Source organism: Trachurus japonicus, chromosome 7 (genome assembly GCF_045865225.1).
Source record: "Trachurus japonicus isolate A0001 chromosome 7, Traja_1.0".
NCBI classification, from domain to species: domain Eukaryota; kingdom Metazoa; phylum Chordata; class Actinopteri; order Carangiformes; family Carangidae; genus Trachurus; species Trachurus japonicus.
Window position 1 is genome coordinate 28,436,441 of NC_140913.1, and position 23,577 is coordinate 28,460,017.

General features: G+C 44.3%; 1 protein-coding gene across 1 annotated transcript in view; it reads right to left on the reverse strand.

Moving 5' to 3' along the window:
* Positions 1-23,577, reverse strand: part of plxnd1 (plexin D1) — a 61,117-nt gene that overhangs the window by 17,423 nt on the left and 20,117 nt on the right. The window contains exons 8-19 of the mRNA XM_085782688.1: positions 22,656-22,755; positions 21,060-21,158; positions 19,382-19,471; positions 18,977-19,085; positions 17,752-17,909; positions 13,905-14,050; positions 9,464-9,569; positions 7,895-8,034; positions 7,264-7,443; positions 6,746-6,830; positions 5,949-6,218; positions 1,796-1,945 (exon numbers count right to left, since the gene is read on the reverse strand). Of these exons, the coding sequence (XP_085638814.1) occupies positions 1,796-1,945; positions 5,949-6,218; positions 6,746-6,830; positions 7,264-7,443; positions 7,895-8,034; positions 9,464-9,569; positions 13,905-14,050; positions 17,752-17,909; positions 18,977-19,085; positions 19,382-19,471; positions 21,060-21,158; positions 22,656-22,755 (1,633 nt within the window). The remainder of the gene's footprint in view (positions 1-1,795; positions 1,946-5,948; positions 6,219-6,745; positions 6,831-7,263; positions 7,444-7,894; positions 8,035-9,463; positions 9,570-13,904; positions 14,051-17,751; positions 17,910-18,976; positions 19,086-19,381; positions 19,472-21,059; positions 21,159-22,655; positions 22,756-23,577) is intronic.

The following is a 23,577-nucleotide window of genomic DNA, read 5'->3' on the forward strand; positions in this document are numbered from 1 at the left end:
GAACACAAGTGTCTGCACACATGAACATGAAGTGCACACGGCATCATTTTTTTTCTATCTCCCATGGACACAGGTGCACAAACACCTGAGAAAATTACACACTGTGGATTTTGAAAAATGGTCTCACGCTGGAGCCGGAGCGAGTCACTCAGTTCAGAGTAACCCAGATGTGACAAGAAAAGGACTTTCACTTCTGCCTTCTGATTAGTCAGCAGGGTCTCTGTGGTCCCTCCTCACATCCTTCCCTCTCCTTCCCCAATCCGAACATATTTCATAAAAAGAAGCCTCAGATAAAAAAGCCTCCAATCCTCAGACCAAATCCCTCTTACGCTGGTTTTTACTCTGAGGGGGAAACTGTCTCACTGGGCTCCTTCCTTCTCTTCTTATTCCCTCTGCCTCTCTCCCTCGGTCCAGGCATTTGTTTACCCAGCACCAGTGGAGGGAAGGCCCTCTTCCAGAGACTGCAACAGCCAGGCCTGGTGTAATGGAGGGGAAAATGCCATTGTTCCGTGTTCCTGTTTCGCTCGGGGTACAAAAACACTGCTTCCCTACATCCACTTCTGCAGCTCAGCTATACTTCAGAGCCAAGCACAACACGGGCATGTAAAAATAGATTTGCCACCGAAAGTAAGTGAAGAAACGCAAATGGCCGTAAGCTATGCAACAGCCCGACATGTATGCATTTATTCAAATGTGCCGACACAAAGGAAAATATACACGCGCCGTGTATTTATGTCCCTGTCAAAACGTGCACACAAATCACCCTCAGCGCTCACGTGCAGGCCAGCCCACCCATTTGTATTATGGCATCTCATCTGACCCTTGCCCTGCCTTTATGTCTTTGCTAATTGCTGGTGTTTATTCTCAGACATCCTGAGAGACAGACGGGGGGAGGTTGGGGGATGTGGGCGAGTGCTTGAGTGAACCACAGGTACAGAGGGAGAGAGAGATAGAGGAAGAAATAAAAGAGCTTTCCTTCTATTTCCGTGTCAAAGTGAGGGGAACGCATCTTACAGTATAACTCAACAGACAGACAAGAGAGTCTAACATATGTTTCTGAGCTATTTCAGCAAACCACTTACAGTCTTAGCTCATATTTAAATATAGATGAATGCTTTTCTCCCCCATAATAAAACCCTATCAAAACACACCAGAAAGGACAACAACAGATGGGAAAACATGGGTAGAGGAAAAGAGTGTGTCTGGTTTTATCAGGACGGCGCAGGGCTCGCCCATGTCTTGATTAAGACCCCATGCTGTTATGGAGAAACCTCGGAGACAAAATAAAAAACACAAGGGTGCGGGGGGAAATCATGACCAACTCAGAGGACTTGGGTCTCAGCGCGAGCAGATAGCGTCTGCGTGATAGATGATGGTGTTGTTGATGGTGGACGGGCTGATAGGACGAGTTAAAGAGATAAAAGGCCAAGTGGTAAACATTTCACTATTCTTCTGTAGCACTGTGTGACACAGAGTGATTGCTCACCACCCACAGTAACTGCTGATTCATGGTGGCATGCCCAGGGACTAGAACCCATTCATAATACATAGAGAAAGAGAGAGAGAGAGGGGAGAGAGGCACAAACAGAAATCACTGACTGTGAGTGGATTAAATCTGTTTCATTGAACATCACAGATGGTCTGGATTCAGACTAAATGTTTGGCTCACAGATGGGTGATATCCTTAAATTATCAGGGTCTAAGGAGCAATATTTTTAACACAGGGTTGTCTGTGTGTGTGTGTTTTTTTTTTTGAATGATATAATTTTGGTGTTTTACATGCTTGTGCACTCACCGTGACAGGTAGCTCCCTCTCATGTGAGCTCAGCAGTCCGTTGATAGTGCAGTGAAACAGCTGGTCGTTGTGGAAGCTGATGTTACAGGGATAGGAGCCAATCATCACCGAGTATTCCTCCGGCACCAGCTCCAGATCGCTTGGCCCTTTCTGCGCCAGAAAATGAACAAAGGCAGACAGACGTCAGCTGGTCAGCGGTGGTGAGAGCAGACCAGAAAGGCCTGCATGCGTCGAACAGGCGCAGATAACATTCAGAAAGGACACAGCAGCTTTAAGCCGTACATATGTGCAGAGACACATTCTTGTATACACACAGACACACATGCACAGACACACATTTAGAAAGCGAGCCGTGGCCGGCCTGTCACACAGCTGTCACACAGAGGAAGCCAGCAGAAGACTCATCCAGTTTGGGCTGGAGTTCAGCTTAAAGCAGCAAACATTCCCGCTGCCTTTCTCACATGGCCAGAGAAGTTTCTACAAACAAACTTGCTGACAGTCATCCCGACCGCTGCCCAAAATAACATTCTCAGGGCCTTTACAGGAGCCTATTGGAATAAGCTGCATGACTTCTTTTTTTTCTTTTATCAGTCCCACTCTGTCCTGTGTCAGTCCCAGCTCTGCTTTTCAGAGCTAGTTTAATTAAAGTCTGTATAACTTTCTGTTGCCCCATTGAGCCTGTTATAACAGCCGCCCTCTGGAGCCACAGAAGACCCTGATGATTTAACAATGGTATTATTAGGGTTATCAAAGCGTGGGCTTGGGACGCTACAGATTTAAAATAGAAAGCTAGCTCGGTGGGTGTGGAGTCTGAAAGACACAGGAATGGTTTACTGTAAATGGTAAATTACGGTCGATGTCACATCCAGAGTTTTAGGAACTTGACAACTTTAAGCTAAATGTCAGGAGGATCTCTCAGCTACTGCTGCTCCAACGTTATTTTTAGTGCCTGAAACTTCCTGGAAGTGCAACAATAAATTGCTGCAATACCAATTAATATCAATAACATCATCTCTCTGGATTTCTATTTGGCAAGTGTCTCTAAATTTAATTCACAGTCACAGAACATGAGGTCCTAACACTGTCTAGTATGCTGGCCAGATGTTTATTTCAAATGACAGCCATATTATTCTTGGGAAAGGGAAATTTTGATTACAACAGCTTAATTCTTAATTTTACAGTTTTGATCAGCTACAATAACACTGACCCCTCCCCTCCCCCTCCCCATCCTGTCCCAGCAGACATGAGCAGACAGATAATCATCCAGGTTGTTAACAAACCAGATTTTGGTTTTGGCTTTCAGCTTCTAAAGCCTTTTATTTGAATGAGTCTGACAGATGTGTAAAAGAGATAATGTGGCTAATAATTTACCACTCCCTTTTGCTTTCTCTTCCGAATAATGATGATGAACAAGAGGTTTTGTCTACAACCTGCCCGGTCACGCAACGGCTTTTATTTCTTTATTCTTTTCTTTCTCTTCTTGTTAGCAATGTTGCAGCATTCCCACATTCCTGCAATTACCCTGTAATATATAATGCTGTTTTTCCCAATAGGAATGAGGTTTAAACTATGAACACAAGACCCAATTTATAATGTAACTGTAATTTCCCTTTAATATAAGAATGACAAATGAGGAAGTGTTTGCCTGTGTGTTTATCCCCAGTGTGCTTCCTTGCTTTGATTACACCCTTGGGGCTCTGTCCTGTCCCTACTGCAGGATGCCACCCCCTGGGTCTCTGTCAACAAATGCTTCCTAACATAGACAAAACACACACACACACATGCATCCATGGATGTAATACACACACACAGGCGCAAAGACACGTAAAAACTCATCATAATAAATGTGTATATTGCAAAATACATCGTTTGACCCCCGTGTATAACACAGGAGTTTCATACTTAAATGTATTGGACCAAAACAATGAAATCTAAAGGCCAAAAACAGGATGAAAGCAAACAAAACCCACCCACATTCCAGCTCAGGTCCTTAATATAGGATCTGGCTCACTAACAAGCTTCCCTACTAAACAAACATACTCATTCTCTCTCCAGCCCCCCCCCCGATGTTCAGGGCCACCATAAGTGGAATCTACCAGCCAAAAGAAAACAGGAAACAACACACGAGTCGCCCATGTAGACGGGCTGAGGCAGCGATTCCTGCAGGGGCCTCATCCTGACACACACACACACACACACACACACACACACACACACACACACGTACTGTATAAAGAGGAAGCTGCATTATGTTCAAATTTCCCTGTCTGTGCTGGTAGCATGTGCATGTCGTATGGTGTCACAGCCGTAGTAGCCCTTAAGGGTGACGAATGCCGGCAGACAGGTGCTTGGATCAGCCAGAACACAGGAACATAGGACCCTTCCCGCCCCCCCACACACCCCCCCACTGAGCTGCCATCACGCCCTGCAACCCCCTCAGACCCCCAGCAGAAATCAACACCTTTGAAGTGTTTTATGTGCCTGTGGTTTATGTGAATATGAATAAAGAAACATTAAGCCCTGTCTGCTGTTCACAGTGGGGGGAGTCGGTTTACAGCAGTGCAGCTTTTTTTTCAGCACAAGGAACATGCAAGCTTCAGAAAATCCCGTCACTTTGTTCAATGTAAAATCTGAACGCGGGTTTGTGAGACCTGACGTCGTCGTTGACAACCAGTGTTCGTGTCTTTGAGATTGAAAAGTGACAGACAGTCCCACCACCGACTCATCGGCTCAGTGCTAATTACAAACGCAAATATTAGCACAGCAACACGTGAAACTAATATGCTGCACGTGGCAAATAACCTGGTGGCGAAATATCAACATGTCAAACATTATCACTTTGAGCAACTTAGCATGATGACCTTTAGCACAAAGCAGCTGTGTCTCAGCAGAGCCTCACAGAGCTGTAGCACTCTTTGTCTTATTGAAGCCTTTATCTCAGTGGTTCCCAACCTTTTTTAAATGCTGCATTTTATTTGAACGCAATTTATATTTGAGAAAGTAAAGGAACATATATCGTAATAGTATCTAATTTAGTTGTTTCATAATTTTAAAAAGAATAGTTAAAAAAATATTTGGTAAGACTTTACTTGAAGGTATCGTCATAACAGTGACATGACACAGTCATTAAGTGTCATAAACATTATGTCAGTGTCATAACGTTGTCATTAAGTGTCATTCGGTATTTGTAGGGTTAGGGTTAGGGTTAACCAAATGACACTTAATGACAACGTTATGACACTGACATAATGTTTATGACACGTTCATGAGTGTGTCATGTCACTCTTATGACCATACCTTCAAGTGAAGTGTAACCAAATATTTTAATCAGAATTTTTTTTTATCAATTACTAGACATTTCAGGCGACCCCATTTGAATTCCAGGAGACCCCACGTGGGGTCCCGAACCCAAGGTTGAAAAACACTGCTTTATCTCTTCTCCAAAAAAAAAAGAAAAAGTTATCTATATGTACTGTAATCAACCAGACAAAATCTATTTATTTTACTTTATTTTAGTTTAATTACTAGTCCATCCATCCATTGTCTGTACTGAATATCCATGCAGGGTCATGAGGGAGCGGAGCCAATCCCAGCTGACATAAGGTGAGGGTGGGGTTTCACGTTGGTCAAGTCGCAAGTCTATCACTGAGCCGACATCTAGAAATGAACAACACACACTCTCACTCTCACCAGTCACCAGTCAACTTTCTGTGTATGTCTTTTTAAATGTGGGAGGAAGCAGGAGAACCCAGAGAAAACCCACACATGCACAGGGAGAACATGCAAACTCCACCCAGAAAGGCCCCCGGCCAGGGAATCAAACCCAGAACCTTCTTGCTGAGAGGTTAGTCACCGTACCACTGTGCCACCCTTCACAAAGAGTCTCTATAAATTATTCAGATTTGATGCACGTGAACTAAAGTCAAACATGATTCAACCCGAATGCTGCACAGCTGTGTCGAGTCATATCAACATCATCATGTTGTGTGAAACAGAATAAATATAATATGTAATCAATAACACGGATGAGATGTGTATCTGTGGAGCTGGACGTGGACGCCACAATTTTCTCGCAGAGGGAAAATGAATGTCAGCTCGGCTTATCAGCAGACCGGCATTAATCTGAACTTCCTGTCTCAGCGGTGTCACTCACGTTGATGATGAGTGTCAGCGGCTCTCCGGGGTGGTGTTTAATCAGCTTCTCCTTATTGGCGGTGAAGAACTGAGGGTCCTCCACGTACTCCAACAGGAAGTGACCTTTATGCGGCTCCCCCTCCTCTTCCTCCATGTCGTCGTCCAAGTAGAAGGGGCTGTCCCCTGTGTAGAGGACTCCGTTCAGCAGGAACTGCACCGAGGTCAGCTGGGACTGGGTGGACGCCGGCGACGAGCAGTTAATCACGGAGGAGGAGCGAACTGCGCAGTTCTGCAGAGGGAGGAAACGAGGCAGCTTAAAAGATTCATTTTCATTCACGTTTCACATTGTTAATTACATGATCTAATTCTCTCTAGAGTAGTTTGACATTTTAGGAGACATACTCTGTGCTTTTTTTTTTGAGAGAGAGAGATGAGGTAGATGAGAGGACTGATACTGATCTCATATGTGTTCATTAAATGATGCATAATTACTCAGCTGGTTAGGTAAGCTTAGCATTTGGAGGCAGCAGAAAACAACTAGCCACTGTCTGTGTGCAACTAAACCTGCATATGAACCTGAAACTCATTAAAAAGTCTCCTCAACAACAACCAAAGACTGGTTCATGACTGGCTGGCTAGTTGTGAGGCTGTTTCCTGGCTGAGAACAGTGACTTGTTGACATAAATTGGATTTCCTGAAATGTTACACTATTCCTTAAAATGTTTTTTTTTAAGCTGCTGTTAGTGCTGAAAATGTAACATTTTATTCTTACATGTTTTACTTTTTTTTAGGCTGAAAAAGCAGCTGATTACTCACTGTTTCTCCAATTCCCAGAACCTGCATGATGACACTCTGCACCAGATCAAAACCCTGGCCTGTCACTGTGATGGTCCTGCCACCACTGTGACACACACACACACACACACACACACACACACACACACACAGAGAAGCAAAGACACACACATACACACAAACACAAACAAACAGGGAAACAAAGAGTCACATCTCAGCCATGACAAAAATGTGTCAGATTCCCACTGGTATGTAAATACTCTGGGATACAGCACCAAAACAAGAGAAACAGGGGCCCTTGTAATAATGCAAAGTAGTTCCGCGGCGGTGCACACATGTCATCAAAGACACGCTGCTTCTCTGTCACATACATGCTGCGCTATTTAGAACACAATAGGCAGAAGATGCTGCACATCAGGAGAGCATTATGTCAGTGGCTTTAGGAGAGGAACCACAGAGAGAACCAGCTTCAGGTGTTTCAGACATTGTGGTTTTAATGCTTGTGGTGTGTGTGGGAGTGTTGGGGTTCGTCTACCTACCTGAGGTAGCTCTTTTTGGGGTGGATGTAGCTGATAGTGGGGTTCTTCTCATACGTATATGTGGTATTAAGCTCCGCACTCTGACAGGGGAGTTTTTCAAACTCCACGCACACTGTTACAGCGTCAGTGTGAACCTGCAAGGCTGAAGGCATGGTGCATTCAATGGTTTCATCTGTTTTCCTAAAGAAAAAACAAAAGAAGACGAGACAAACATTGTAACCGCACATCTTGTGATGTTTGCAAATCCTGGAAAAATGTTTCCACTTAGAATCTAACTTGTGTTTAGTGCCGTTCTGCAGAAGCACTGGTTTGGAAGACAGAACATTTTGAGGTTGAAAGAGTTTTCCTCTAGTCTACGCCTTAAATTTTGAAATTTTGAAAAAAAAGTGTTGAGCAGACCAGGAATAACAAAGAGGCACAGCTTAAACATCTAATCATTGGGTCCACACATTTACAGCGCGCAGTGTCAGGTGTGCAATAACTATTAATGCATGGACACAACACAAGACTCGGTGCTTCTAATTTACCCATTATGACAAGATCTGCCCTCGACCTGGACTTGCCTCACATAAATAACAGTGTGTGTGTGTGGCTACAAGCGATTTAGAGAAAAACAAAATCCAACACTCACTTTGTGATGAAGCATTCCTCTGTGTTGTTGACCTTGACTCTGACCTCGGAGCCGATGTTCAGGTGTTCCCCAACGATGGTCACCCTGGTTCCTCCGGCACGAGAGCCCTTCCTCGGCTCCATGGACAGCAGCTTTGGGACCTGAATACGAGACGAGACGGAGAGAGGGAGAGAGACGGCACATGACTAACAAGACATCAGATTCATCACTAGACATCTGACAGCTTCTGTCACTGGGAAAGACAGGCTTACTTAGACTGGGTTTTATGCTCCATGATGCTTCTCTTGACACTGAATAAAATCGTTCCTCCTCCTTTGAGGTTCAGATATCTCGTCTTTACAGATTGGCTGAGACAGCTGCTGACTATAACAGTAAATTAGTGAAGAAAACTGTGAAGACAGCCCACGCTGCAGTATGTTATAGTGCTGCTGAAGCCAACAGGCCTTTGGGCCCAAGCTCGCAGGACAGCAATAATGTTTATGCATACACATGAAAAACTGCATGGGCACAGCCTTATGTGCACATACCAACACATGTATGGTGCACACACACATACACAGGTACACACAAAGGCTCCTCAGGCGAAGATGAATAGCCCTGTCCAGTTCTGCAGCAACCCAGCATCAGCATTCCCGCTCCTTCCAAACTTTCTATCCCCGCCATGAACCTCGCCTCAAGGGAACTCTCTTATCCTCACTGACAGGATTCACTTCCTCAGCGTGCACGGACGGAGGAGACCTATTGTGTGTTTGTGTGTCAGAGTGGGCGTTAAGGAGGCAGATGTTTCCGTCTAAAGGTTTGAGGAAGGAGATGCAGTGGAGGCACATATCCTGTGGCCGAATCTGTTTTCCCTTTTCTCCCACATCTTCCCCTCAAAACCCTGCAGTAAAAACCTCTCACACTGAGCATCTCAGGGCTAGATAAGGAAGTCCAGGAGGAGTTCCCACAACCAGTCCAGCATGATGTTTGTTGTTCTGGATTTTCTTCATCCTCATGTGTCAAGAAGGGCTTCAAGACCGAGCTGATTTCTCTGTGGGATGACTCACAGGCAGAGCCGCCGGTAGAAGCTGCTCGAATGATAAACTTTTCCAGGTCTGAATTATGAAAAACTCTTTGTCTATAAACAAAAGGAAACAAAGCGCTTGCTTGCATGGGTATTTCCACCGGCTTTATGCTCTTAATCCAATGGGAGACTGTGTGGGTTGAGGTCAATTAACACAATGCTGGCTAGCTCGCCTCAACCAGCGATGAATTCAGAGCAAGGGGACATTCCAACAATCGCCATATTTGTTTTTGCTGGCAACAAGAGGAGAATGACAATGCTGCTTAGTTGCAGCTCAGATGAACGTTTGAAGATTCCCACACATTCGCATTCCTCCGCATCATAAAACGCATCTGTTAACACTCAACCGACACACTTGGGAAGGCTCTCCCAGTGGGGAACAAGGAACAAGAGAGTGCAGAAGAACAAGAAGAAGAAGAAGAACAAGAAAAATGTGGAGGGAGAGACAGACAGACAGAACAGAAAGCAAAGATCAGCAGGAGGGTAGACGCCTGAAGAATACTCACCAAGTATGAGAAGGGCTCGTTTGATGTCCCCGGGCCACTCTGATCCACGTCCACTCGGACAGTATCTGTCCTGCCATGCGCAGACCTCCCGGTGACACACACCAGCCTGGGGGAATTTCAAAAAAGAGCGTGAACGCCTTGTTTGTCTGTCAAAACTCTGTCATTAGAGATAAAAAAACAACAATGACAGTGGAAAAAGATGCATCCTGTCATTTTAACACACAGGAATTAAAAGAGTTGCTCAACTCAAATTGCAATTGAGAGCAACCACAATGAAGACGAAGAGGGAGATGTTCATCACGACGCCTAAACAAAGACACATAATTAAACTTGGAGAATGGTGCTTATGAACTAATTCATCAAACTATATTGCATTTACATATGGAATCCAATAAAGCCTGGAGATATCAGATATTAGGAGATGTAAAGTTCAAAGCTCCTCAGACCAGATGTGTCTAACCACAGAGGAGATTAAGGGGCTGCTGAGGCTTGTTCTCTTGCCTCCTGGCTGTGATTAAACCCTGTGTCATCAGTGCATGCTCTACAGGGACGTCTCATATTAATGACACGGTGGTGTACCACGGCACAGGGATCTACTGTTCTGGGGCCTCACTGGGATAAATGTACTCAGCGGGGACACATACACATACACACACACATACACACAAACTTTATCACCTCACATGATCCCAGTCCAGCTTGACACCATGTCGGTTTATTTAGTCAGGTGCCTGGTGCTACAGTGGTTATAAATTCTCAGCTAGTGATCAGATGATTGACAGAGGCATTGTGGGATCGTTTACATAAGCTGACGAGCTGTGTTTTATGTAGGAGGACCTGGCAGGACATACGGTGAGATGAGGCTGGGCTGGACACATATGGGCTCGGCCGGGGTCAAGCTGAGACCGGGGGAGAGAGCTGTATGTGAGAGTGGTCTTAAATGTCAGGTCTTATTCTACACAGACTGACATGTACTCAGCTCCGAAAGGCGAAACTGAGCCCAAGACACTGCGGGTTTTAATGAGCCCCCATTAAATCACACAGATTCTTCTTTATAAAGCCCATGAATAGCTGTTAAAAATATTCTCAAATAAAGTACCAGCAGTACCAGCCATCTGTTGATGGCAGGGTCTCTACATTCCTGCTCATTAATTACAGGAGCATCAGGTAAAGAATGTCGTTACATTCAAATTACAGTCCTGTCAGTAACATGCCACGAGGGCAGACGTGCACCTGTTTGAAGAAAATGCATCATTTTACATGCTCTGATTCAGAGGAGAAAGGAAGAAAAAAAAGGTGGTGGTGGTGGGGGGGGGGATAAAATGAAACACAACTATTCACAGATTCAAGCCTGAGGGAAATAAAAGAAATACAAGTCTGAGTCACCCTAAACCTGTAGGGCTGCTTCAGGCCGAACTAAGTTCAGGCTGGGAATCAATCAGTTATCAAAGCCATACATCACATTATATGTGAGATCTCATTGAGCCATAATGTTGAGGATTATTCTGTGGGGAAAAGAGCCAAACATAAAACCAATATATTTTTAAAGAGCACAGCCAAAGACTTATCAGCAGATAAAAGCCATTGTGAAGTGTGTAGTATTTAAACAGCACATGGTGTATCAGGGTTTTAGACCTTTTTTACGCCCCATTGTGTAATTTCATATTTCTCTAGATACAAAGAATGAAAGGAAAATACAATAGATTCCAAGTTGTGTTTAACAATGTGATATAATGACATAATTAATCAAATTAACTCAACTTTTAGCCACATTAGTGGCAGAAAATGGATAAATCAACCAATTAAAAATGATTAAATCATTTGAGTTGAGTGACAGTATCAGATGATGACTGTTACTATAAACAGCAGTGACACCAGTTGTAGCAGTTTTGATAGTGCATTATAAAAAAGGGATAGTGCAGATGTGAGCAATCAATTTGTATTCATAACAACATGAATACAACTTTTGTGAATAAAATTTAACATATTTTAATATCTTTTAGGGCTTTTTTTTTTACAGAGAAGGCTGAACTCATTGTTTTTAAGGCAGAGGGCATGCACTCCCTGGTGTGTGTGTGTGTGTGTGTGTGTGTGCGTGTGTGTGTGTGCGTGTGTTTGTGTGATGTTGATGCAGTGTAATCCCAGTCAAAGGACACAGAGACTCCCAGTAGGAGCGGACAGAGCCTGGGCTGACCCCTGCTCCACATTCCTGCACAGCCCCACCGTGGAGATATTATGGGTTTCAGAGGGGCAGTATTTTGGCTAGAAGTGATACTGCCTGTGATCATTTCCCTCGAGTCGATGATGAGGATCATCAACAATGAAGCCTGTGTGTGTGTTTGGATGTGATTGTTGTCTGGGCTCTGCTAAATGGACAGTGCGAAGGCCACTCAAGGCTCATATTAAAATGATAGAGAGGGCAGTCTGGAGGATGTGAGCCAAATATCCAGAGAAGTACTCCGGTAAATGAGGTGTGCCTAGACTGACTGTGCCATTAATTAAAATGTTGACACCGAGCGATTGGAGCACCGTCTCTTCAGTGCTGCACATTTTCCTTTTGGCACGCAGATGTGAACTTTCACCTCTCAGCACACGAGCAGACACCTGTCTCAACAGCCCTCGAAAATGAGGTCACATGAGTGTGTGTATGAGTGCGCGTATGTGTGAGTAGGTGTGTATGTGTCTGGCATTTATGAGACAGCCAGTTTGAATTAAGATCTTCTGGGGATGAAGATATTTTTGTGTAACAGGTTTATTTAATCCAGTCTTTGTGTCTTCAAGTGGCTTTGGTAAAAAAGAAAAAATACATAAAGGTTGGTTTAAACCTCATAACGCAGAGAACAATAAGATTTAATGTCAAGGTTTAACGTAAAGGCTTCAAGTTAACAGCATCAAATCTAATCAAATCAAGCAAGGAGGTCTCCACATGGACACCATATAGCAGAAAGATGTATGTTCATGCACATGTTAAGTCAAATGTGCTGACACTGTCAGATGCACTGACATGTTGTGATTTGTCAATGCCACTTCCAGCTACGAGGATATGCTTTGTCATAACAACCAGCCTCCGGAGCCAATGAGGAATGACGACAGGAGATGAGATCACCTCTGGAGTGAAATGCGATTCGTTGTTTTCGGCATGTGCGGCTCATGTCAGGCAGCCGGAGTGACAGGTAGGACCCGCAGGTCGCCCTCGTACCGGTCTCAATACAATGACTGGCTTCAGTGGAGCAAGACCAGATAAACAGTCCAATTCAAGTAACATGAGAGATACTGAATGGAAGTTTGGATGTAATTGTAGAGTAACCGACTTCTCCGTTATGCCAGTGTCAAAGCGGGGTCCTGCTGTCTCCATGGTGATAGTGTGATGGTCCCTGAGTTACGAAGGGACGGCAATGGAGTCATTTGAAATGAGATGTGTGCTGCATAATAACATTTGTGAAAATTAGCCTCATGAATACATGAAAACTAAACCACACAGGGAAAGACTTTCAATTCTTTTTAAGGACTGGTGGACTCGTAGATTCAGCGAGTGATCTGTGATGATCTCTGAGAGTATAAGCTCAGTCATTTATATAAAGGTGGTTCATCTTGGGCTTTTATTTTTCTTTCTTTAAATCAATAATAATGGAAAAGGATCACCGGCTCACAACTGGCTTATTTTCCAGACGCTCATCTGATGTTTGATTTATCAATTCATCAGATTTCACAGCTCCCCCAGGAGCCACAAACAGGCTTCATATTACTTTTATGTTATACAACAAATATGCAGCCATTCCCTGAATGGACCTGTAAACACTTTGATGTGTAAAATATGTCCAGCTTCTCTTGAAATAAACTGCTACACCTGCGTTACGGTTATTTAAAACTTTGTTGTAGTTCCCAAACTTTTTTCGAACCAAAAACTTTTTTTTCATGCCTTTGCCCGACCGGTGTAAGTCATTCTAGTGCGGGACAGCTCACTCCCATTAAACGTAATAAGTCACGTAGCTCTCCCTGCGCTGTCTGATCTGAGTTTTAGTTTCACTGGCTCAGGTCTGGTCTCACACTGAGCTCACGGCTGAGACGAACTGCACATGTCAGGACTTCTTTAGGCTTTATTAACTGTGACAAATCTTTCATTCTCTTGCCCTGATGGTCTCGGTCTCTTCCTGCTGTCCACCTGAACGCTCACCTTGGTCGAGAGCATGTCTGGTTGCCAAGACAACGGGTCTTTGTTAGCTCAACTCGGCAGCCCCAACTGCGGCATAGCTGCATATTTTAACAGGGTTTTTAAATATAAATGATATTGATGTATAGGACAAGCTTTCATTTCCTCTGTCTCATCATTTTGACAAGGTAGGGTTTTTTTTTTTAAAGTGTCGGCACTCCGCTGTGCTTCGGCAAACGATGACAGAGACCTGTGAGTCATAATAAACCAGACATATGTTGTAATACTTACTCTTCAGAGACAGTGTAGAGCTCAGGCAGGAGAACACATGGCACGTCTCCAATAAAGACCTTCACTGCTTCAGCCCGCCGGCCCAGGTTCCTGCCCTGTATTGTCAGCAGGGTGCCTCCCTCCACCGGCCCGCTCAAGGGGAAGATCTGACAAAGACGGAGCGAAGTAATGAACGGGGGAGAAAGGAAAGCCTGTGAAAACCCTCTGATGTGCACAATGAATTAGAGCTCAAAAGTAGATTACCGCCCTCAAAACAGCACACTAATGACAGGTGATAACACACATGACAGAGAATTAAAAGAATGAGAGATGCATGAAGTGTGGCACACAGAGAGATAAGGACAAGTGGCCTGTGTAAGTGTTCTTCTGCTGAAGACTGAGATCTAATTGAATAGACACACGGTTTAGGTATACACACACACACACACTCACATACACATACACACACATAGACGCACACAAAGCAGACTCTTAACTGTGCCAGTCTGAGACTCTTCAGCCTCTAATCCTCTACAGCACATGCAAATAAAGAGCAGCCTAAGAGCCCCCTTCACACCCCACAAGAGACAGACAGAGTGAGAGAGTGAGGGCTGGAGAGGCGAGGTGGAGAGCACAGCAGAAAGGTGGATGAGTAGCGAGCCAATTTAGGGAACTGAGTGTCGAGAGGAGGGTGAACGCTGATGGTGGCGGTGAGAGAGAGAGAAAGAGAGAAAGAGAAAGAGAGAGCAAGGCCTAGGAGAATTAATTCACAGCCCTATAGCCGCTTTCATCTGTTTCCCTGTATCTGCTCTGTCAAATTCCTTCGTCCCATTTCTGTTGTTGTTAAGAGGCACACTCTCACGCGCCATTTCAGCCCCCCCCCACCCCGCCTTTGGTCTCTTTAACTTTCCGTCGTTTCGGACGCGGCGGCGAGGGAAAGAAAAGGAGAGGACCGTCACCTCTCCAATCACCACCAGAAACTCAGCTTTTAGAGATAGCATCTCCGGCGCACAGACAGAAGCAATCTACCATCATCGTGTTGCCACTGTTGCATAGCTAGCCCAGCAGCGTGCCTGCTTTTCTGAATGACCCTCCGCCCCCCCCCCCCCCCACCGCCCCCCCACGTCTGGCTGAGCTGAGGTCACTGTGACCCCTCTGTGTTATTAGCCCGGCTCCAGCTCTATCACAAACCCAGCTTAAGAATGAAAACAGCATTTCTGTTTCGTCTAGGTGAGAGGCTCTGCATCCAGATAATTTAAAGCCCGCAAGAGTGACAGTGCAGATAAATAAACCATATATTTCCCAGCCAAATGTGGAGGTGGTTAAGTAAAGAGAGGCTGTATTACTTTAAATACTGTGTGAAAACAAACTGTTAGAGACCAGCCCATTACTTACTGTATTTGTGTGTGATCTACACCGCAGGAAATGATGTAAATGTTTTTGCGGTTATCCTGAGCTTATGGATATTAAGTGTGACCACCCTGCACCCACATAACACCACATATACAATATATACTTCCACACTCATTCAACCCACAGTCTCAGTCTCTCTCTCACACGCACAGGCACATACATACAGTACAAATGGTACAGAAATGCATGTGTGAGCGTGTATGCAAACACATAGTGGCAGACAAACGCACAAAAGAACCCACCCTCTCTACAGAGCTCAGCAGTAAGCTGAGTTATTTATTATCACTATGCGTCTTGTAGCACCTCGTGTGTCTCTGCGGTGCCATTGAGCATTGACATCAACATCAGCTGGCATGCTGTTCATTTACACCTCTTACAAGTCTGAGAGTCTTGATTTACAGCACAAACTCTGCCAGGCCCACAGGGAGATCACAGAGTGTGAATGTGTCTCTGCAAAAAAACAAAAAAAACAAAACCTCCAGGAGGAATGCAGGAGCTATTAGGTTTTTGTATTCAAATCAAAAATACTCCGATATACAACACGCACCAGATAAACTACCTGCCTGATAAAATCCATATGTTTTTTCTTTCTTTGTTCTCAACAGATCGCTTTGAGGCCAAAGCTTTCATCTTCCTCTCCTCATTCCTGTTCCTCTGCATCACACTAATCAGGGAGGACGTACGGACAAAAACAGGAAAAAGGCTCTCACTATACTGTACTTCTCCACCCTTTCTTTGTCCACCGCGCTCTCCATCCTCATCCTCCTTTCCAAACCATTTATGTCTCACCCTGATCCCTCTTTTCTTTTTTTCTCTCCCCCTTTTCATGTAATGGATAAACTATCCCTGGCAGTTCCTGTTTTTGGATGCCAAAGTACAGTACCTCTAATCAATGTTTTTTTTTCTATTGTTGTTTTTTTTAATCGTTGGACCAGCCCACACTTAACATGAGAGTAAAGGACCAACAGAGATAACAAATGTCTCCATTGTCTTATGTCAATGCAAGGAACAGAGGGCATTTTTCACAATTAGGTGATATGTAGCGAATGTAAGGGAATAATGAAATCCTCTTCTATATTATTGACATTCTGATGTTGTGCCTCCTCATAGAGACTGTATGTGACAAAGCAGAGCAAGAGGAGCATGTTTCATCATCTAAGCTGTACACACAGTCACCGGGACTATATAACAAAGAGCTGCTGCGGTATGTGTGTGTGTCAATGTTTAGGGGTTGTGTGAATCTTTCCCTCCGTAAGCTTCGGAGTAGTCAGGCTCTAACCCCTGCGGATTCTCTGGGAAAACATGGCTGCCAGAGCATTGCATCACACACTCCACAGAACCACAGCCCCTGTATCCTTTCTGCAACCCGTCCTCCCGAGAGGACCGGTGGGGGAGTGTGTGTGTGTGTGTGTGTGTGTGTGTGTGTGTGTGTGTGTGTGTGCTGGAGAGAGAATTGCAACAATAGTCTACCCACGCACACGGCATCTCAGCCCAACTAACTTCAGTCACATAAGAAGTCCACATAAGTTAGACTCTCACTGAGCATCCTGTTAGTCACAGTGTGCTGACAGCTACAAAGAGTGAGGGATAATCATGAATGCTTCAATATGGCCTATTTGTGTGACAGATTGTGGTCCTACGTGTGTGTGTGAGAGAGTGTGTGTCTGTGTCCGACTGCTTTGTTCTGTTCGCTTATTCTCTCGGGCTGACCAGGTTTTATCTACAGGAAGTTGAGGCCGACTGGGTCTCATGTGAGCCGTGCTTCCCATGACCGCCTACTGTACTGTAAAGTTTGGTAGCGGCAGAAGAAAACGCGAGGAGGATAACTTTGAAAGCATCACAGCTGGACAAACAGATAAATATAATCATGCAAATGAGCTCCATAGACGGTTTAAAGACGGGCCCTGCCGGTAATAGTGACAAGCGTTTTGACGTGACCACGGTCAGATGCTGTGTAAGATAAACTCTTAATTTCTTTTACCGGCGCGGTTTTCCTCTTATTGTGGTCACATTTCTTAACTCCCTCCTGATTCGGAGTTGCTTTCTTTTAGTCTCTGTGGTTTTCTACACAAAAGCTCTACACATATAGTTTTCACAACACAATCCAAACAGTTTACACGCACACTGTAGTCACACAGGGCAGAAGGTGTTTCCCATGCCGTCCTGAGTGATTGCAGCTCAATTCAGCTTTGTCCCCAGAGGCCCCGTGGCTAAGTGAGTGTTACTGTTATTACTGAGTCAACTTCTTTAATGAGACTCTGTATAAACACTCCCTCAGCAGCTGACACTGGACAGACAGGGCACCACACCATGTGAGTGACCCCATGATTCGCCATTTTATGGTTTGAAAACAAAGCCTGGAGGCTATAGAAAGGAGTAGGAGTAGAGCTGGAGAGGAGGGGGGTGTAGGAGCATTTGTAGTCAACAATCATGCATGGTTAACATCTGATCTTACCCTGTTGATCTCAGGAGCTGGACATTGATCCCTGATTGGCTGGCAGTCATCCCGCGGCTTACAGCTGTTGTCGCACCAACCGCAGAGGTGTCTCTGATCCTCCCGACCCCAGCACTGGGAACAGTCGGAGCTGCCCACCCCACAGTTGTACACTTCCACTAGGGGGAGATGAGACGGTTATTGTTCTACAGTAAGTAACGCAGCATTGCTGAATTGTCTTTGCCTTGTCTGGTAAACTCTCAGTGCTGCAGACTCCTTCTTGGATTATTTTATGCTTTATATGAACCATATGAGCTGCTGCTCTAAATAAACAGCGTAAGAATTTGTAAGATGATATATTCATGGCTGTAAAAATAAACCGGGGAAAAAAGACAGCTAGTGGAGTGGAGTGGAACAAAGCCAGCGAGAAAGAGATGATTACGTTCATGTTCCAATGTGCCTCCCAGTGAGAAGTCCCATTTGTATCACTGCATGTGCATCTGCGCATGTATTTGTGCACATATCACAGTGTGCATGTGTGTGGTATAAAGACTGTGTTGTTTTGAAATGTGATGACTCCGCATGTTATGCCGTCGCTGTCTTGTCCGTTAACTGAGTGTCTGGCAGCGGCCCAGGGCTGTTGTTCACATGGGAGACACATGGACTGTGAACAGCACATCTGGGGCTGGGATAGGCAAGGACTGGCTTGTAGCTGCACTATACACAACACGCCAAGTTCAACAACTTGCACGCCACCATTCGTCATCTCACTGTTGTCATGGAGCTCAAACTGTATTTGCAACAATACATACGAACATAGCTCGTAAGAGGCATTGATAACAACTTAAATTGCAGCTCTCTCTATGTTCTATAATCATTATGTGTAATTAGACGCCGGTAGAATATGATATTATGGCAAATTACTAGTTGCTGGCAAATTATGTGTTGTACTACACAAACTGCTATTATTGTAAGTGAAAGGCAGTCTAACACTGTTTGTCCCTGTGAGCGATTCTTTATTTTTCTCCAGGTTTAATCAAAAAAAACATCCATGCACAGGTGAAATGCATTCGGAGAGCAACGGTGGCAGCTATATCAGATTTTGTCTTGTTTTTGCGGCCATCTAATTACACTGCAAATACCAGAGAGCCGAGCAAACAACTCAAGCGTAGCAGATGGCAATTGTATTTTTTAATCTGTTTTTTTTTCTCCACACATCTACAAAACCACAGGTGTAACGTCTTACCTTTCATGGGCTGAGGGCTGTCGACAAAAATATCCCTCCCCTGTCCAATAAAGGGTCCTTTCCTCCTCAGGTTGAGGTGGTAAATCTGACTCCTCTGATTAGTGGACAGCTAAATGAGAATAAAGACAGGTGGTACAAGTCAAACAGGTTGTACTTTACTCCATGTGTATGTGTGTATTTCCTATAATTTTGTCACCACATACTAACTCTTGCTTCCTTAGATAATAATGGGTTCCCATTCAACTTATAAACAAGGGTTAAAGTGATTGTGAGAAAAACAACTTACAAAGCTTAAACCTAATGACAATCAACACACTGGAGCAGGAAAGTGACGTGGTTAGAAACCAGCTGGTCGTTATTCAGACTTTTGAATGGTGGACCAGTTAGGGCATCGTCTGTACTTACTGTCACTCCACTGCACTTGACAGTCATGTTGTCCACCCATGTGGCCTCATATCGCTGCTCCGTCCCAAAGTCACACTCCAGCTCCTCCCCCTGTCAGGCAAAGCACATAATATTTGAAACAATATGCATTATTTCAAAAATAACAAGCAAGCAAAATGCGATTTCACGGCCTTATCGGAATGATATAATCACGGCTTTAGAGAACTGGAGAGAGTTTCTGCGTAGAAATGCTTTTTCAAACATGTCTGGTAACAATTGACAACCCTGAAAAAGTATCAGGAAACTGGAATAAGCCACAATAATTGTCCCTGCCAGGAAAAGAGGCAATCTATTCAAAATTCATATTCATAAACATCTGGGCTCCCACACCTCGGCATGTCATCTGGGAACCAGAGTAATGAATATGAATGTATTCTTCATGAAATGAGTGTCCTGAGTTTAAGTGTGAAAATATATGTTCGGCTCAGATAGTCTGGAGCAGTAAAGGATAAATACTTCAAGTAGGGGAAACCATTTGTCTGCGAATGCAGCCAGCTCAAATTGGTCTACTTTGATCGGCCTCTCCAAGACTTTTGCTATTTCTCTGTGCTTTTTGACACCAGAGAACTTAGATTTTTCTTGCATCTGGCAGGTTGTTCTTTCCAGAAAAAACACCAACATACCGCACTTCCAAACATCCCCTGTTCCTGTGCACACTCCGTCTAATAGACACTGCAAAACAAACTTGCATGAATCGGCTTTTCGCAAAATGTTTCCTGTTTATCACAGTTCCGTCTAAATAATTTAGTTTAGGTTTGCCCTTAAGTAAAAGTGTGGGAACCAAACCAAACTTGACCACACATTCCACAGGGGTCTGAGTGATGGCAACGCTTTTTTTTTTTGGCGAGAACGAATGACACCACATTTCCTGCTGTGTTGACTCGCCGACAAGATGAAGACGTTATTCAAACAACATCAGCTTGTATAAACTTTTATAAGAAAGAGTAGTATGAATGGCCAATTACATCAAGGCTGCGTGTCACATGTGTGAGTTTGTATGTGACTCAATGTCTGTCTCCATAGCAACACGCCAGGATCAGGGTAGAAAGGCCCACCAGGGCTCGGCGGCATATGTGACTGACCACACCTGGCAACGAGTCAGCTCTGGAATTTTTTTTTTCTGAGGATCCGAGTCGTGTCCTTATCAGCGAGGCAGGATCAGCGTCTGACTCGCTCAGCGTGGATTAAAAAATGAGAATGGGAGTTTAGAAAACCGATCTGGAAGGACTGGCTGATTTTAAAAATGAACACAAGCAAATAAAGCTCCCGCAGTGTGTGCTGCCTCAGACCGACTGCACATTGTACACGCTGCTGACGAAGACACAACTCAGCTCGTCACAGTGCGATACCAGAGGCATGGTGTGTGACCAGACAGCTGAGCAACGAGCAAACATAAGCATAAAGACACGCGCTCATTTTTCATTTGCATCTCTGTCCCACAACACGGAGATCACACAAAAATTGTTTCTTTTTTTACTCGTTCCTTGACCCAAACCATGGCACACAAATACCCATCTGTGTTTAACTCAGCTTGAAGCAAACACACCATATGTTTCAGTTTTATTCCAATCATTTTCACAACATGCATTTTGGATAAAGTCCAAGCTCAGCTCTATAGCTGGAGGGTTGTCGGCCGTACCTCCTGGATGTTGCTCAGGGATAAGGTGAAGTCCTGGGCCATTTCTGATGGTGATGGAGGAACCTCTGAGGCAACCAGGCTGGGACAGGAAGCAGCGCTCTGTGGCGGGGTGGGGGTGTAGGGGGCAGGAAGTGACATACAGTAGTTAAAGAAAACAATGGCTCCTCTGCACACATCCGCAACCCAAAATACCTGTCCTGTTTATCTGGAGGAGGAGGAAATGAGAGGGTGAAGTCTCGCTCTGAGGGAAACAACAATAGCTTCAAATAGAGGGGACGGTGAGGGATTAGAAAAACAGACCCACCGGACACTGATGGGCTCAGCAGAACGTCTCCCTATGACCTAAATTACAAAGACCTAATAAAGTCTTTTCAAGTTTTTAAAAAGAGACAAATTTTTTATATAACTAAAAAGTGACTTAAAAAGAACAAGCCTCATGTGCTTTATTGTGTTTGTCTTTGTGTATCTTGGGATCTGAAACAGCACGCCTGACTAAGATTTATTGCATTTGCTTAAAAAAAAAAATTGCAGTGATAGTCTTTATTACTTAAACAAAAAAAAAGTGCTCCTTCCTGTTTTTCAAGGGGTCTTGTGATATAAAGCTGGGCATAAAACAAAAAGAGCAGTTGACCAGCAGCTGACCAGAGGACTATGAGTCACATCATCATCATCCCCCTCTTAATTGGGCCAGTGGTGTGACTGGACACAGGCAGACCCCTCACCCTGGGGGCCAGAGGATGTCCACACATACACACACACACACACACACACACACACACACACACACAGAGAGAGAGAGACAGAGACCATGGGACCTGGGTGGACAATAAAACTTCACAGGGAGCAGGAATGAAGCGACGGCTGACTTAGTCTTGATGTTGTCAGGAGCACGCACAATAGCTGCTTGGTATCAGGGGAGCTTTAATTGGTTTCAACGAGGCTGTACTAGTTTTGGAATTCATTTATCAGCCTCACTGTTGTTTCATGTACTCCTGCCAGGGCCTTTTACATTATTTAATTAGTTTGATTTTCACAGTACTTTACGCCCTCGTGGGGCTTTACGTTGCCAAACGTACCTACACAATCCATTTGCACAGTCACCTACTTAGAATGAAATGATATATAAAACCGTGGCGGAAAAAGTAGGTGTAGATTTTTCTCCTTGCAGGCAACAAGCAGTCTTGACATTTAATAATAATTCCCTACAAAAACAGGGACACAGTGAATCTAATTCCCCACATGCTGAGATATCAAACTAAACTGGCAAACAGAGAAACTTCAGAGGAGGTCACGTCAGGGGAACTTTTAAAATGGTACATTACCCTGTTATGTGTCTGTAAAACCACGGTCTCCTGAGATTTTATAGCTGGTTTCAACATTTCCCACACAGTGTATCGTTGAGACACTTGTACCCTGCATTGCCACAAGATTGCTCTTGCCTAAGTCGTCTGGACTCGGATCATTACAGCGCTCTTGGAGATGTTGGACAGCGGAGTCTGGATTGTGTCAGAGGCTGTGACTTTTGGGATATTAACATTATCAGATCCCCCCAGACGTCTGTTTGTGTGATGGATTAGAAAAGGGAGCATTACTCACCTCTAGCAGATTGTGCATTGACTCATCTTTGCTGGAGACACAAAGGTGGTTCTCCTGGTCCCAGTAACACTTCCACCTTGTGCTCAGACAGCTCACACATCTGGCACAGACAAGAGCACACACACAGACATGGAAAGAGTTGAGAAACAAGGATCAAATGTTGCCAAATCTGGCCTGTTTCCTCCCCCTGTATCACACTCTGATCTGTTCCCATGCAATAAATGGTTTTGTTTTTTTTGAAAAGCCGAGTATATGGCTGACTCGGATTCATTTGGAGTGTAACACAAACGGAGAGGCTGAACCGATTACAGGCATCAAAGTTGAGATTTAATAAAAGGAAGTGATGATTAGTCACAGTAGCAGACACATTCATTCCACAGTTACAACACAGTCAGCCTGGAGGTCAAACAGGGCCAAATCTGCTGAGATGAAACAAGGCGCTCCTCTATAAACACCCTCCGACTGGTAAATGATGATGATGATGTGTGTGTGAATGTGTGTGAGTGTGCACTGTCCTTAATTTCTATCTATGTGAGATCCATTTAGACTTCAGCACCGCCTAAAGTGATGACATTTTGGGTCCATCGGCAGCTTAATACTCCCTTCAATGCATGCTCATTTGTCAGAGACATGTCCTCGTATATGGCTCAAAGACAGACCTCCTTTATAAATTGCCGGGTGGGAGTGACTTGTGGCGAGTATAAAAGATGAAAATGTCCGTATTTATGAAGTGAAGGCTTTCTCTTTAACTTCAAAGGGATGCTTGATGGTTAGAACCCGATTTTAAGATTTAGTTTAAGAAGTCTGGTGATATTATATCGCGTGTGTTGTCATGAATTTGTCCTTCACACAAGTATGGCCTGTGTGCTCAAACACTGGCATAGTTTATTCTTTTTATGCTGTAGTCCATAAGCTATTAAAC